The sequence below is a fragment of the Solanum pennellii genome, chromosome 2 (genome assembly GCF_001406875.1).
Source record: "Solanum pennellii chromosome 2, SPENNV200".
NCBI classification, from domain to species: Eukaryota; Viridiplantae; Streptophyta; class Magnoliopsida; order Solanales; family Solanaceae; genus Solanum; species Solanum pennellii.
In genome coordinates, this window is record NC_028638.1 from 8,401,211 (window position 1) to 8,416,688 (window position 15,478).

General features: G+C 39.5%; 1 protein-coding gene across 1 annotated transcript in view; it reads left to right on the forward strand.

Annotated features, from left to right (window-relative positions):
* The first annotated feature begins 20 nt into the window (after nucleotides 1-20).
* LOC107010837 (sacsin) overlaps nucleotides 21-15,478 on the forward strand; it is a 47,783-nt gene continuing 32,325 nt past the window's right edge. Inside the window, exons 1-4 of the mRNA XM_015210106.2 lie at nucleotides 21-463; nucleotides 1,240-1,966; nucleotides 6,675-12,655; nucleotides 13,602-15,079. Of these exons, the coding sequence (XP_015065592.1) occupies nucleotides 120-463; nucleotides 1,240-1,966; nucleotides 6,675-12,655; nucleotides 13,602-15,079 (8,530 nt within the window). The 5' untranslated portion in view covers nucleotides 21-119. The remainder of the gene's footprint in view (nucleotides 464-1,239; nucleotides 1,967-6,674; nucleotides 12,656-13,601; nucleotides 15,080-15,478) is intronic.

Here is a 15,478-nt window from a genome sequence, read left to right on the forward strand (position 1 = left end):
TATATATTGTTCCTCTTCTTCAGTCGGTCATGGTTGGTTCTCAAATCTACTTGTTGTAATGACTTGACTCACAAGTTGCGGTTGCGTCTGACTTGATCCCTAATAATTATTGCCGGGAAATGGATTCTATATCGCCGGAGTCAATCCTCTTCGAAGATTTCGGTCAGAAAGTAGATCTAACTCGTAGAATCCGAGAGGTTTTGTTGAATTATCCGGAGGGAACTACCGTACTTAAGGAGCTCATTCAAAACGCCGACGATGCCGGAGCTACCAAAGTTTGCCTCTGCCTCGACCGCCGAAATCACGGGACCGAGTCATTGCTCTCTGATAAGCTTGCACAGTGGCAAGGTCCTGCTCTTTTAGCTTACAACGATGCTGTTTTCTCTGAAGAGGATTTTATTAGTATTTCTAGGATTGGTGGCAGTGGCAAGCATGGCCAGGCCTGGAAAACTGGTCGCTTCGGGTAATTTCATATATTCAACATGTCCTCACTAGTTGGTTTTAATGTTAACTTTGGTAATTTGGTATCGGAGGCGTAATGTGTATACTTGAGTAAATGCCACTATGTCAAATTTTGGTGCTAGAGTGTTATCTCAAATATTTTTGATATTAAAATTGCAAAATTCTACTTGAGATTCTGAGAGCTTGAACTAGATTTCCGGTTTTGGAGTCTGGTCTGGTACTAGGCTGATTTTGTAAATTTGTGATTTTGTCTGTGTTTACTTTTGAGTTCAAATATTCGGAGGTCACATGGAAGCAATTCATGGAAGTGTAGAACAACTAAAATTAATAGGAACCTTTGTCAGAAAGAAGCTTGCAGTCAAAATTTCAAGTAGTAGTTATATACCTGTCAAGGAGATTTAAGTTAGTGTAATTCTCTGAAGAAGGTGCAGACATATCAACTGCTATAATATAGAAAGTGTTTATTTTTCTTCAAAAGAACCTTTGATACTAAATATTGCTGTTCTTTTTTTCTTTTCTTTTAATTGAGGATTTCTGCAATAGCAATTAGTAATTCTGAAGAAGAGTCTTTCCCATTGTTTGATCTGAATTTCGAACATATTAATTCACAATGGGTACTTGTTACTGAATTTAAATGAAGAAAATTTTGCACCTTTTGCTTAAAAAGGGAATTAACTGAAAGGTCGAGGGAAAGTTGTACTGTTTCCCCCCTCAATCTTGTTAAGTTTCTGGCAAATGCAATCATCTCATTTCTTTGAATTGGGTTTTTTCTTTCAGGGTTGGCTTCAACTCGGTGTATCATCTAACTGATTTGCCATCATTTGTAAGTGGAAAGTACGTTGTACTATTTGATCCCCAAGGTGTTTATCTTCCTAATGTCTCGGCATCAAATCCCGGAAAACGGATTGAGTATGTTAGTTCTTCAGCCGTCTCACTGTACAAAGATCAGTTTTCTCCATATTGTGCTTTTGGTTGTGACATGAGAAGTCCTCTGCATGGAACTTTATTCCGTTTCCCTTTGAGAAATGCAGATCAGGCTTCTAGAAGTAAGCTCTCCAAGCAAGGCTACTTGGAGGATGATATCTCGTCAATGTTAGGACAACTTTATGAGGAAGGAGTTTTCTCACTACTTTTTCTTAAGAGTGTATTATCAATAGAGATATATGAATGGGATGTTGGTTTGGCCGAGCCACGGAAGACATATTCCTGCTCTGTGAACTCCGACAACAGTGATACCATTTGGCATCGTCAAGCACTTCTGAGACAATCTAAATTGACTGATTCAAATGATTCCTTCGTGGATACCTTTTCATTGGAATTCTTGAGCGAGGCGGTCAATGGGAGTCATCCTCAGAAGAGAACTGATAGGTTTTATATAGTACAAAGATTGTCTTCACCGTCTAGCAGGATAGGTGATTTTGCGGCGAAAGCATCAAAGGACTTCGATATTCACCTTCTTCCTTGGGCATCGGTTGCTGCTTGCGTATCAGATAATTCATCCAAGGTAATGTTGTTTCTCCCTTCCAGTTATTTTACAATTTACAACTCAACCAATCAGGTAAATAGGTGAAGGCATGCTTTACGGAGGAGGAGGAATCTCAATATTTGTTGAAGTGTCTGACCATGATGGGAGGTGGAGGATTAGGATAAAAGGGTAGTAGATAGTCAATTATTAGTCTTGTGTTTTTGTACTCGTAGATTTCTATTTCTATTTGTTGTTCCTTCAGCCTTGCTTATTGTATTTTTGTGTTGTTCTTCATGCTTGTTGTTGTTATAGTCTTTTTATTTGTTGTTGTTGCTGCATGCTGTTTCCTTTGATTCGGTTATCGTATTAGCTGTTGTTATCACTATTCCCTTCCCTACTTCTATACCACTGTATTTCCTTCCCATATTTCTTTGGTATGTTTCACATGAACCAAGGGTCTATTGGAAACAGTCTTTCTAGTTTCAAAAGGTAGGGGCAAGACTACATGTACCACCCTCCCTAGACCCACTTGTGAGAAATGTGAGTTAGGCCCCGCTTGTGGAATTACAGTAGATATGCTGTTGTTGAAGAAGTGTGAATATTTTTTATTTAAAAGTTTAAGCATATTATGTCTCGACATGCCGGCTCACGTGTTGATTTGATTCTTTTTCATTGGCCAAACACGTGGGATTTTGTTATTTTCTTGCTTGGGTGGCGGTGAAATTTGGACTGGAACCTCTGCCTACTTTTATAGCATGTTAAAAACTAGATCTTGGCCTAAATCAACTCCAAAAGCTAGTTTAAGAGGTGAGGGTTACCCATGCAATATAAAGAGACCACCCATCTCTTAACCAACCGATGTTGGTCTCTTTTACAACCCCTCGCCTGCCTAGGATTGGACGTATAATACGGGGTCTGAACATTGAGAAACCAAGAATTGGATGAGTCCTACTTTGCTACCATGTTAAAGTGTGTCAGTTTTTATGCTGTTAGAGGGATCACACATTTTAATTATTTAATTATATTATGTCTCGACAGTTGAGAAGTCTCACATTAGTTGGTCAAGGGATGTGCGGTATTCTTATATGGGTTGAGCAATCTTCACCTCTTGAGCTAGCTTTTCGTATTGAGTTAAGAATCAAGATTTGTGCCTTAAATATGATATTAGAGTAGGCGAGGATTCTAGGTTCAAATCTTACCGCGATCCAGATTAAGAAAGAATCTCCATATCACCCATGAAGAAGTATTAGGCCAGGACGTGAGAGGCATGTTGAGAATATACTCAAGTAAATAGAATTGTGCTCTTTCTAACAACTTAAGCTTTTAGATGAGATGGTCACACAACTCAATAATATCATTGAGTATTAACAATACAATCAAGATGAATCATTGTCATTGTATCCCACATTTGGTATAGTGTGGATAATTTTGAATACTTATGCTTACCTGACTAGCAATAGATCTCGTGATAAAAGTGTCTTTAGAAAATGTATTAGATAACATAGTTTAAGTTTACATAAAATGATTTATATTTTTACTTAACAATTAAGTATGACCTGTATTGAACATACCAGTTAAAAAAAAAGTATGACCTGTAGTTATCTACATTAACTAAGGTTATGATGCCAAAAAAAAGTGTGGTTGTGATACAAAAATATTTTCATAAAGAAAAAGCAAGATATCAAATAAAGCCGATATGAAAAGACAATTGCTAACAAAACAACTATGTTAGGAAAGAACAAAGGGGAGAAATGAAAAATGGCTTAGTGGTAAGTGGCTTTGGAGGTTCGGGGTGGAAGTACATGCTTTGTGAAGGGAGGTGATAACGGATAAATATGGAATTACGTAAGGAGGTTGAAGCACTAGGGATATCACCTTGCCTATTATGAAGGGATGATACTATTTTTGGGATACAACTCATTCTAGGTTAGAGATGGAAGGAGAGTTTGTTTTTGGGAACATGATTGGCGTGGGGACGTTTTATTAGAAGATGAATTCCAATGTTGGTATAGATTGTTCTGCCAAAGAGACTTGCCAAGCCAAGCAAATTAGGGGTACACAAGGTAAAGAGATTTTTTGGAATTGAGATCTAGAAGGGAATTCAAGATTGGGAAGTAACTGAGTTTCAAAGATTGTCACCCTTTCTTCATAGGCTAGTCAATCTGGTTGATAATCCCGATGCTTGGTGTTGGGGCTCGAAAAATAATGGAGCTTTCTCAAAATCTAATGGAATGTTCTCTGAAGTCCCTTTATGAGAAGTTTTTGGTTAGGGGAGGAACTGAATTTTCCTTGTAATGCAATATGGATTCGAAGGGTACCGAGGAAGTTGTGCCTTTTCACTTGGCTAGATTCTAGAGGGGAATCTTGACAATGGAAAATTTTAGAACACGGAAGGTTGTATGTGTCAGTTGGTGTTACATGTGTAAAGAGACGGGCAAGGATGTGGATCATCTTCTTCTACTTTGCGGGACAACATGAAAGCATGGTAGGATATGTTTAAGGTGGTTTGACACTTCATGGGCAATACCAAATTCTTTGATATATTTGATGTTAAGTTAGGGTGTTGGCTAATCAAGAACTCATATGTTCAAAAGATGCATGTTGTGGAGATGAGGAAGTTGAGATGGGTATGTGGGCATATTTGGATCGACAAAATTAGGAGTGAGGTTATTTAGGAGAAGATGAGAGTAGCCCTCGTAGCGGACAAGATGAGGGAAGTGAAACTAAGATAGTTTGGTCATGTGAAGAGGAGGTGGTGGCCCTTGTAGCGGACAAGATGAGGAAAGTGAGACCGAGAAGGTTTGGGCATGTGAAGAAGAGGTGCACTGATGCCAGTGAGAAGGTACGAGAGGTTAGTTGTAGAGGGTACAAAGAGGTTTAGAGATATAGACCGAAAAAGTACTGTGGAGAGGTAATTAGATGATATGACACAACTTCATATTACCGAGGACATGAACCTATATAGAAAGAAGTGGAGGTTGCGTATTAGGGTAGGAGGTTAATAAGGGGTGGAGTGTTCTCTTTCCTTTGTTCCTTTCTTATATACGTCACTTACACCACTTGTCATATTTATTGTTATGCTTTCTTCATTGTTTTCTTCCTCTTTTACTTGAGTTTGATGCACTTGAGCTTAGTGTCTTTCGGAAACCGCCTCTCTAGGTAGTGGTAAGGTTCGTGTACACCCTCTACCCTCCCCTGACCCCACTTAGTGAGATTTTTTGTGAAACTAGTGTGGGATTTTACTGGGTATGGGTATGTTGTTGTTGTTGATGTTAAGTTGGAAGAGTGAGAGAAGGAGAACAATACGAAGGGCTTGGATTGTGGTTCCACTTGTTTTGATTTAGGTAGTTGGGAGAGACAGAAATCAGAGCTTTTGAAGGTGTTGAGTCAAGTTTCTCTCAGTTGAGAAGTAGTGTCTGTTCCCTTATTTGCTTTTGGTGTAAACAGAAAGTTCCTTGCTGTATAGATGATTGGATGGAGTTTTTGGAGAATTATATCATGTAGATTCTTTACCTGTTCGTATACCCCGTGTATATACGATCAATTAGTCCATGTATATGGATGAACCACATTTACTTGATCAACAAAATGAAATAAAAAATACCCCATTAGTACATCTTTCGTATGTAAAAATCATAACACTTAGAGGAGGTTACATGCCCTCCTTGATCCAATTCTCTCCTTCAAAATCCACATCAAACTATTGACTATGTTTTAAATTCCTGTATCATTACGATGTACTAAATTCAATTCAACTCACCATCGGAAGTTTTGAATGCTATGCACAATGTTATTTGTGTTATTTCATGAAGTGGTTGAAACAATTTGGGATATGTTAAAGGGCCGTGTGCCAGGTAAAAATGAATAGAGGCACATAACAGTTTAGGATAAGGTTAAGTGTCATTGCAAATGAAGTAGAGGAAGTACTTGGTAGAATTTCTTCTTACTTCAGCCAGTACTCAGACCACACCTTTGCTACTCTTGTGGTTGGACAACACAATAGGCTGTCTCCCAACAAATCTCTCCTATTTCTCTAATACCCACCAACCCCCAACCCCCAACCCCCTTGTGCTTGTTAATAAAAAAAACAGATTGACAGAAAAAAGGAAAACAAATGCGGATCATCTAATCTGCCTATCCCTTCTTTTCATTTTGGTAATACATTTTTGTGGGATGTGCTTCCGGCGCCTATAATTGATGCGTCATATGTTTCAAATTGCTCATTTTATGGTATCCTTGTGGGTTCGTGACACCACTGATTGGCTCTTGTGCTTAACTTTGGGCTTGTAACCTACATTGTTGGTGCTACTAAAGTACGTAGGCATCAGTGCTTATTGGTATGGGTTTAGTCCTCTTTGGTGTTCCATATGTGTCATCTTCTCTGTTTTTAAGGTAGAACAGCCAAAAGTTATCCCATCTAATTGATTGAGGATGGGAATCACATTGATGAACCAACTTATACATCTAAGCATGTTAGGAATTAGCTGTTCCTTTTTTTTCCCCACTTGTTTGCTTCTTTTATATAGCCAGATTTTATGAGTTGTATATACCTGTTGTATCACTTGAAATGAAATAACTTTATGGCTTCAGAATTTAAGGGGACTCTGGACTTCTATGCTTCCTTTCTGACCCCACTCTTCTCCTTCTCCCGTCAAGAATTATTTAATTGAAAGGAGGACTTCTCTATTAGTTAGTTTCGGTTGTTACTCATCTGATATATCTGTCGTTGTATATTTTCATTTTTCAGGATGATGCACTTAAGCAAGGTCAGGCTTTCTGTTTCTTGCCTTTACCTGTCAAAACTGGATTAAGTGCACAAATTAATGGATTCTTTGAGGTTTCCTCGAATCGTCGAGGCATTTGGTATGGATCTGATATGGACAGATCTGGAAGAATTCGTTCGCTCTGGAATAGGCTTCTCTTAGAAGATGTTGTAGCTCCTAGTTATGCTCAATTACTGCTGGGTGTGAAACAGATGCTTGGTCCTACTGAGACTTACTATTCTTTATGGCCGACTGGTTCATTTGAAGAGCCATGGAATATTTTAGTTGAACAGATCTACCAGAACATCATTGATTTCCCTGTTTTCTATTCCAATGTCAACAGTGGAAACTGGGTTTCAGCAAGAGAAGCTTTTCTTCATGATAGCAAGTTGTCAAAAAGCAAAGAGTTTGGTGATGCGCTCGTCCAGCTAGGCATGCCTGTTGTTTGTTTGCCAAATGGATTATTTAATATGCTTGTGACTTGTGTTACTGGTATTAAATGGAAAATAGTTACACCGGATTCAGTTCGTCATTATCTTAGGCAAAGCAAGTTTGCTAGTGCAATAGACAGATCTTACAGGCTTATGCTGTTGGAGTATTGCCTTGAGGACCTTGTTGATACTGATGTTGGCAAACATACATTTGGTTTGCCTTTACTTCCTTTAGCAAATGGGGACTTTGGTTTGCTGTCTGAACCAACAAATGGAATATCTTATTTTATATGCAGCGATTTGGAATACACACTTCTTCATAACCTTTCTGATAGAGTAATCGACAGGAAAATCCCTTGCAATTTATTGGACAGACTGACCGCTGTTGCGAAGGCATCTGGTGCAAACCTTAGTTTTTTCAGTGTTCCCAAGCTCCTTCAAGTAATGCCCAAATTTTTTCCTGCTGAATGGAAATATAAAACTAAAGTTCTTTGGGACCCTGGGTCGTGTTCTACTCCAACAGTATCATGGTTTGCGCTCTTCTGGCGTTATCTCAGAGATAAATGTGCAGAGTTAAGTTTCTTTGGTGATTGGCCTATCTTACCATCAACTTCGGGGCATTTGTATAGACCGTCTAGGAACTTAAAATTGCTGAATGCAGAGAACTTATCTGATAAAATGCAACATGTTCTGATTAACATAGGATGCAAGATACTAGATCGCTGTCATGATATTCAACATCCAGACTTACCTAACTATGTCTGTGATGCTGATGGTGCTGGCGTTCTGCAGTCTATCTTTGATGTTGTCTCTTCTAGTGAGAGAACGGAAGATTTTCTTGAACATCTGGTAGTGGAAGAAAGAGATGAGCTTCGTGGATTTCTTCTGGACCCGAGGTGGTATATTGGCAATTGTATGGATGTGTCCAACTTATGCAATTGCAAAAGGTTGCCTGTTTATCGAGTTTATGGGGTAGAGCACTCTGGAAGTGTTAAGTTCTCTGATTTAGTAAACCCTCAAAAATACTTGCCACCTTCGGATTGTTCTGCATCTCTCCTTTCTGCTGAGTTCATTATTAGTTATTCAAATACCGAAGAAGAGGTGCTAAGTAGATATCTTGGTATTGAACGAATAAGAAAGGCTGACTTCTACAAGAAGCACGTCTTAAATAGGGTCAATTTGCTGGACCCTGACCTTCGTGACAACATCATGATTATGATTTTGAGAGAGCTACCTCATCTTTGTGTTGAGGATGCACATTTTAAAGAAAATCTGAGAAACTTGGACTTCATCCCTACGTCTAATGGCTCCATGCGAAGTCCTTCGGTGCTGTATGATCCTAGAAATGAGGAATTATATGCTTTATTGGAAGATTGTGATAGTTTTCCTTATGGTGCTTTCCAAGAATTTGGTATTTTAGACATATTACAAGGTTTGGGTCTCAGGACAACTGTGTCCACTGAGACAGTGATACAAAGTGCTCGAAGGGTGGAGAAATTGATGCATACTGATCCAGAAACTGCTCATTCTAGAGGTGAAGTGCTTCTTTCATATTTGGAAGTGAATGCATCAAAGTGGTTACGGGATCCAACCAAGGATGATCATGGAACCATGAATAGAATGTTCTCGAGAGCTACAAATGCATTTAAACCTCGTCATGTTAAATCTGACTTAGAGAAGTTCTGGAGTGATCTTCGGTTAGTATGCTGGTGCCCGGTTCTTGTTTCTTCGCCATATCAATCTCTACCATGGCCTGCTGTCTCATCCATGGTTGCTCCTCCTAAACTTGTGAGATTATACTCTGACTTGTGGCTGGTCTCTGCTAGCATGCGCATACTGGATGGACAATGTTCTTCTTCAGCTTTATCTAATCAATTAGGTTGGTCTTCTCCACCTGCAGGAAGTGTTATTGCTGCACAGCTTCTTGAGCTTGGGAAAAATAGTGAAATTGTTACTGATCCAATGCTAAGGAAGGAATTAGCCTTAGCAATGCCAAGGATATATTCTATATTGATGAACATGCTTGCTTCAGATGAAATTGACATTGTCAAAGCTGTTTTGGAGGGCTGTCGCTGGATTTGGGTTGGAGATGGATTTGCAACTGCTGATGAGGTTGTCCTCAATGGTCCTCTACACTTGGCTCCTTATATGCGTGTCATACCTGTGGATTTGGCAGTTTTCAAAGAACTATTTGTGGAGCTGGGCATCCGACAGTTCTTGTGTCCTAATGATTATGCTAATATATTAAGTCGAATGGCAATTAAGAAAGGTTCCCTTCCTTTGGATACTCAGGAAATCAGGGCTGCTATATTAATTGCGCAACATCTTTCTGAAGTTCAGTTTTCTGAAGATCCAGTTAAGATCTACCTACCTGATGTGTCATGTAGATTGCTTTTTGCTACTGATTTGGTGTTCAATGATGCTCCCTGGTTGCTTGATTCAGAAGATCCCAGTTCCTCATTCGGTAGTTCATCTAATATGGCTTTTAATGCAAGTCAAACTGTCCATAGATTTGTGCATGGGAACATTTCTAATGATGTCGCTGAGAAACTTGGAGTACGCTCACTTCGAAGGATGTTGCTTGCAGAAAGTTCTGATTCCATGAACCTGAGCTTGTCTGGTGCTGCTGAAGCATTTGGGCAGCATGAGGCATTAACAACCAGGCTTAAACATATACTTGAAATGTATGCAGATGGACCTGGGACTCTGTTTGAGCTGGTACAAAATGCAGAGGATGCTAATGCTTCTAAGGTGTTTTTTTTATTGGATAAAACTCAATATGGGACTTCATCTGTTCTCTCTCCTGAAATGGCGGATTGGCAGGGACCTGCTTTGTACTGTTTCAACGACTCTGTTTTTACTCCCCAAGATTTGTATGCAATCTCTCGTATAGGTCAAGAGACCAAACTAGAGAAACCATTTGCCATTGGAAGATTTGGGCTGGGCTTTAATTGTGTTTATCACTTCACGGATATTCCAACTTTTGTTTCGGGAGAAAATATTGTTATGTTTGACCCACATGCCTGCAATTTACCGGGTATATCTCCTTCGCATCCTGGACTACGGATCAAATTCGCTGGGAGAAGAATATTAGAACAGTTTCCTGATCAATTTTCTCCATTTCTGCATTTCGGGTGTGATCTGCAGCATTCTTTCCCAGGTACCCTCTTCCGTTTCCCCCTTAGGAGTGCAAACGTTGCTTCTAGAAGCCAAATAAAGAAAGACGGGTACACACCTGATGATGTCCTAGCTCTATTTCATTCCTTTTCGGAGGTTGTCTCTGAGACGTTGCTTTTCCTGCGGAATGTGAAAAGTATTTCGATTTTTGTCAAAGAAGGTGCTAACAGTGAAATGCAAGTGCTACATTGTGTTGACAAGCAAAATGTAGGTGATCCCGAGGATGAAAGTAATCCAAATCATCAGGTCTTCAGTCTTATGTACGGGAAGCAGCATGACAAAACTAATAAAGTTCAGTTCCTTAACCAATTATGTAAGTCTGTGAATGTAGACTTGCCATGGAAGTGTCATAAGATTATGTTGTCTGAGAAGAGCACTTCTGGTGGTCGTGCACATTTGTGGTTAACTAGTGAGTGCTTAGGATTCTTTCGTGGTAAGAATAACCATGACAACCTTGATAATAAGTACCACAAAGCTATTCCTTGGGCATGTGTTGCTACTTGTTTACACACAATGAAAATTGAAAGCAATTTGGATGATGGTTTTGTTAAATCTGATCTCATTGCTCCTAAATTGCTAGACTTCCCAGCGGCATCGGCTGGTTCTATAGAGAATTTTGAGGGTCGTGCCTTCTGTTTTTTGCCACTGCCAGTGATTACTGGGCTTCCTGTGCATGTCAATGCATATTTTGAGTTATCATCTAACCGAAGAGATATATGGTTTGGTAATGACATGGCAGGGGGTGGTAAGAAACGCTCTGAGTGGAATATGTACCTACTTGAAGATGTTGTTGCTCCAGCTTATGGTTATTTACTTGAGAAAGTTGCTTCAGAAATTGGCCCATGTGATTCATTCTTTTCCTTTTGGCCAATCAAGATGGGATATGAACCATGGGCGTCAGTGGTGCGGAAACTCTATAACTTCATCTCAGATTCTGGTCTTAGAGTATTGTATACGAAAGCTAGAGGTGGACAATGGATCTCAACAAAGCAAGCAATTTTTCCAGATTTCGCTTTTGACAAGGCACAGGAACTTGTGGATGCATTATCAGATGCTGGGTTGCCATTGGCAACCATCCCTGAGGCTCTTGTGGAAAAATTTAAGGACATTTGCCCGGGAGTGCATTTTCTTACACCTCAACTGCTCCGTACTCTTTTAATTAGGAGGAATCGTGAATTTAGAGATAGAAATGCTATGATCTTAACCCTAGAATACTGCTTGCTTGATCTAAGAACTCCATTTCAATCTAGCACATACTTTGGCTTATCCTTGATACCTCTTTCCAATGGTTTATTTACAAAGTTTCAGAAGAGGGGGGAGGGTGATCGAATTTATATTGTTCAGGGTGACGGCTATGGTCTCCTCAAGGATTCTCTTCCCCACCAACTTGTAGACTCTGGGATCTCTGGTTTTCTCTATGACAAGTTATGTGAAGTAGCCCAAAGTGAAGACTTTAACATTACTTTCTTGACTTGCCCTTTGCTTGAGAGACTTTTTGTGCAATTACTCCCAGCAGACTGGCAGCTGGCTAAACAGGTGAATTGGGTCCCTGGTTGTCAAGGACATCCTGATTTGGAATGGATGAGACTGCTGTGGAGCTATCTTAAGTCTTCTTGTGATGATCTCTCTTTGTTTTCGAAGTGGCCTATTTTGCCTGTTTTAAACAATCGTCTCCTGCAGCTAGTGGAAAATTCTAGTGTAATCAAAGATGGTGGATGGAGTGAAAATATGTCATCACTTTTGCTGCGTGTTGGATGCCTGACTTTGACGCGTGACGTCCCAATAGACCATCCCCAATTAATGCGTTATGTCCAGCCTCCCACGGCAAGTGGTATACTAAGTGCATTGTTGGCAGCTGCTGTGAAGATAGAAAAGATTGAGGGACTCTTTAGTAATGCATTGGAGGGAGAAATGCATGAACTTAGGAGTTATATTCTCCAGTCCAAGTGGTTCTGTGAAGATGCTCTGAATAGCAGTCAGATGATTATCATCAAAGAGATTCCTATGTTTGAATCATTCAAGAGCAGAAAAATGGTATCTTTGAGTAGGTCAGCTAAATGGCTAAAACCAAATGGTGTACATGAAGAATTGTTGAATGATGATTTCTTGAGAATCGAATCAGATAAGGAAAGGATCATTTTGAATAAATACTTAGAAGTTGCAGAACCTACAAAGGCGGACTTCATCAAACATTATGTAATCACTCACATGCCGGAGTTTATTTCTCAAGATGGATTACTCTCATCCATCTTCCAAGATATCAAATATTTGATGGAAGAGGATGACTCCTTCAAAGAAGCAATCTCCAATGCTTCTTTTGTTTTAACTCGTGATGGTTCCTGGAAAGAGCCTATTAGGTGTGTTTATTTATCCATTCAGTAAACTAGCTTATGTCATGCGTGAATGACTTAATCCTCGACGATCTCAAATAGTTGTTTTTTCACTCAGTCAAATTAGTTCTGCTTAGAAGTTATGCACAAGTATAATGCTACTAATTGTAAAACAATGTAAAAGGTGAAGTTATCTGTATATTTTTTCTAATGGGTCACCAAATGATGCAGGAAGTACACTATGGGTAGAACATTTATTTCCTAGGGCTAGGTTGTAGATCATATTTCACAAATATAAACTGAATGAGGAGTCATTTTCTTACGAGAAGTGTGAAGAAGTCCCAGATTGATGGTTAATGTGATGGGTGGTCTACTTATATGGTCTTGGGATATCCTCTTCTCATGAGCTAAGCTTTCGGATTTAAGTTAGACCCAAGATCCATTTCTTTAAAATGTTGTTCATGCACCAGATCTTAAGCCCCGGGCATGAGGGAGGGTGTGAAGGAGTCCCACAACGGTGGTTAATGGGAGGGTGGTCTCCTATATGGTCCTGGACATTTCTTTCCTCATGAGCTAGCTTTTGAGTTTGAGTTGGGCCCAAGATCCATTTCTTTACCAGAAGTGATAATCGGTAGCAGTATTGTAGTTATATTTAATATAAAATTATTGGTACATGCTCGGTCCTTTTTGGTTTTGCTACATCAGTTTTTCTTTTTTAAAATCGACATGCTAAAAAACGTAGCTCTAATAAAATCAGCGTAAGCTTGACATTTTCTGGGCCAACACACAGTCTTTCTCCTATTCGACCTTTGCTTCAAAGTTTTAACCGTATATATTTTGTATGGTGTATCTATGTGATCTACATACAATAACTCTCGTGTGTGTGTGTGTGTGTGTATGTATATATATATCTATAACATGTGGAGTATGTTCTTACATGTATGATTGTGGAATCTCTGTATTGTTTCTGTAGGCTTTATGATCCTCGTATCCCAGAACTTAATATATTGTTGCATGGAGGTGCCTTCTTTCCATGTGAAAAGTTCTCTAGTCCGGAGTTGCTTGAGATTTTGGTTAACCTTGGGCTTCGGCAATCTTTAAGCTTTACTGGTTTGCTTGATTGTGCCACATCTGTGGAATTGTTGCATAATTCCGAAGAGTTAGAAGTGGTGAAGAATGGTAGCAGGTTGCTTCACTTGTTGGACACTGTGGCGTCAAAGCTGTCAGCACTAGACGGGGACTCCAGTACTGGATATGAAACTTCTGAGGGTTCAGGTCTTAGTGTTTGCATTGAAGGAGCTGTTGATGTTACTGACAACCTGTCAGGAATTATTTCATTTCTCAGCAACTGGATCGACGATATGACTGGAGAAGAATTTTGGTCAGCTCTGAGATCCATCAGTTGGTGTCCTGTACTTGTAGAACCGCCTATCAGAGGATTGCCATGGTTAGCCTCAGGTAGAAAAATTGCAATGCCAATTAATGTTCGGCCCAGGTCACAGATGTGGATGATTTCATCGAAGATGCATATCCTGGATGGTGAATGTTCCGAGCATCTGCAACATAAACTTGGTTGGATGGATCGCGCAAGTATAGCGACTCTGTCTGAACAATTGCTTGGACTACCTAAATTCTATGCGGAGGCAAATGAAAGCCCAGATGTAGCACCTAATCTGGATTCAGTTTTGCAGGAGCAGGTGCTCTTAATTTATTCGCAGTTGCAAGAATTTATTGGTATGGACGACTTCGAGGTTCTCAAGTCTACCTTAGATGGTGCTCGGTGGGTTTGGATAGGAGATGATTTTGTTTCTCCTGCTGTACTTGCTTTTGACTCTCCTGTGAAATTCAGCCCCTACTTGTATGTTGTACCGTCTGAGTTAACGGATTTCAGAGATTTGCTTGTGGAGTTGGGCGTTAGACTCAGTTTTGATGTTTTTGATTACTTCCATGTTTTACAAAGGTTGCAAAATGATGTGAAAGGATTCCCCCTTTCTGCCGATCAACTGAGTTTTGTCAATCACGTGCTAGAAGCAATTGCAGATTGCAACATGGATAGCTTAATATTTGAGTCTTCTAGTACTCCTTTATTACTTCCTGATTCTTCTGGAGTTCTTACGAGTGCTGGTAATCTTGTTTATAACGATGCTCCTTGGATGGAGAGCAATACCGTTGGTGGAAAGCGTCTTGTTCATCCATCTATAAGCCAGAATCTTGCGGACAGATTGGGTATTCAATCACTTCGAAGTGTGTCATTAGTCAGTGAAGAGATGACAAAAGACTTACCGTGCATGGATTACACAAAAATATGTGAACTTCTGGAGTTGTATGGAAAAACTGATTTCCTTTTGTACGACCTACTTGAGTTGGCAGACTGCTGCAAAGCAAAAAAGCTTCATCTGATTTTCGACAGACGGGAACATCGGTGTCAGTCCCTTCTGCAGCATAATCTAGGTAATGTAGTTTTCTGAACCTCCTACTGATTGGTTATTTCTCTGACAGTTTTAAGGCAGAAACATATGATTTTTGTGTGTTCTCGAGTTTGGAGCACCTTCCACGTGCTGTATGGCTTGCTTATTTTCTTTCCCTGCATGATTTTTGATTGTTAAAGTAAGTATATTGATTTAGCACCAAGTAACTGCTGTAAAAATTGACAAGGGCTGCATTACGATATATGTTATGAGCTGAGAAAGTCAACCATATCCTCAATGTCATTTGCAAGGGACATGTCGTGCCAAAAAAAAAAAAAAAGAAAAAAAAGAAGAGAAGATATACATACATATGTACTCAATGCCTAATTAGAGATTCTGATTTTCTTTTAAAAAATCTATTGTTACTTTCTTTCCAAAGGCC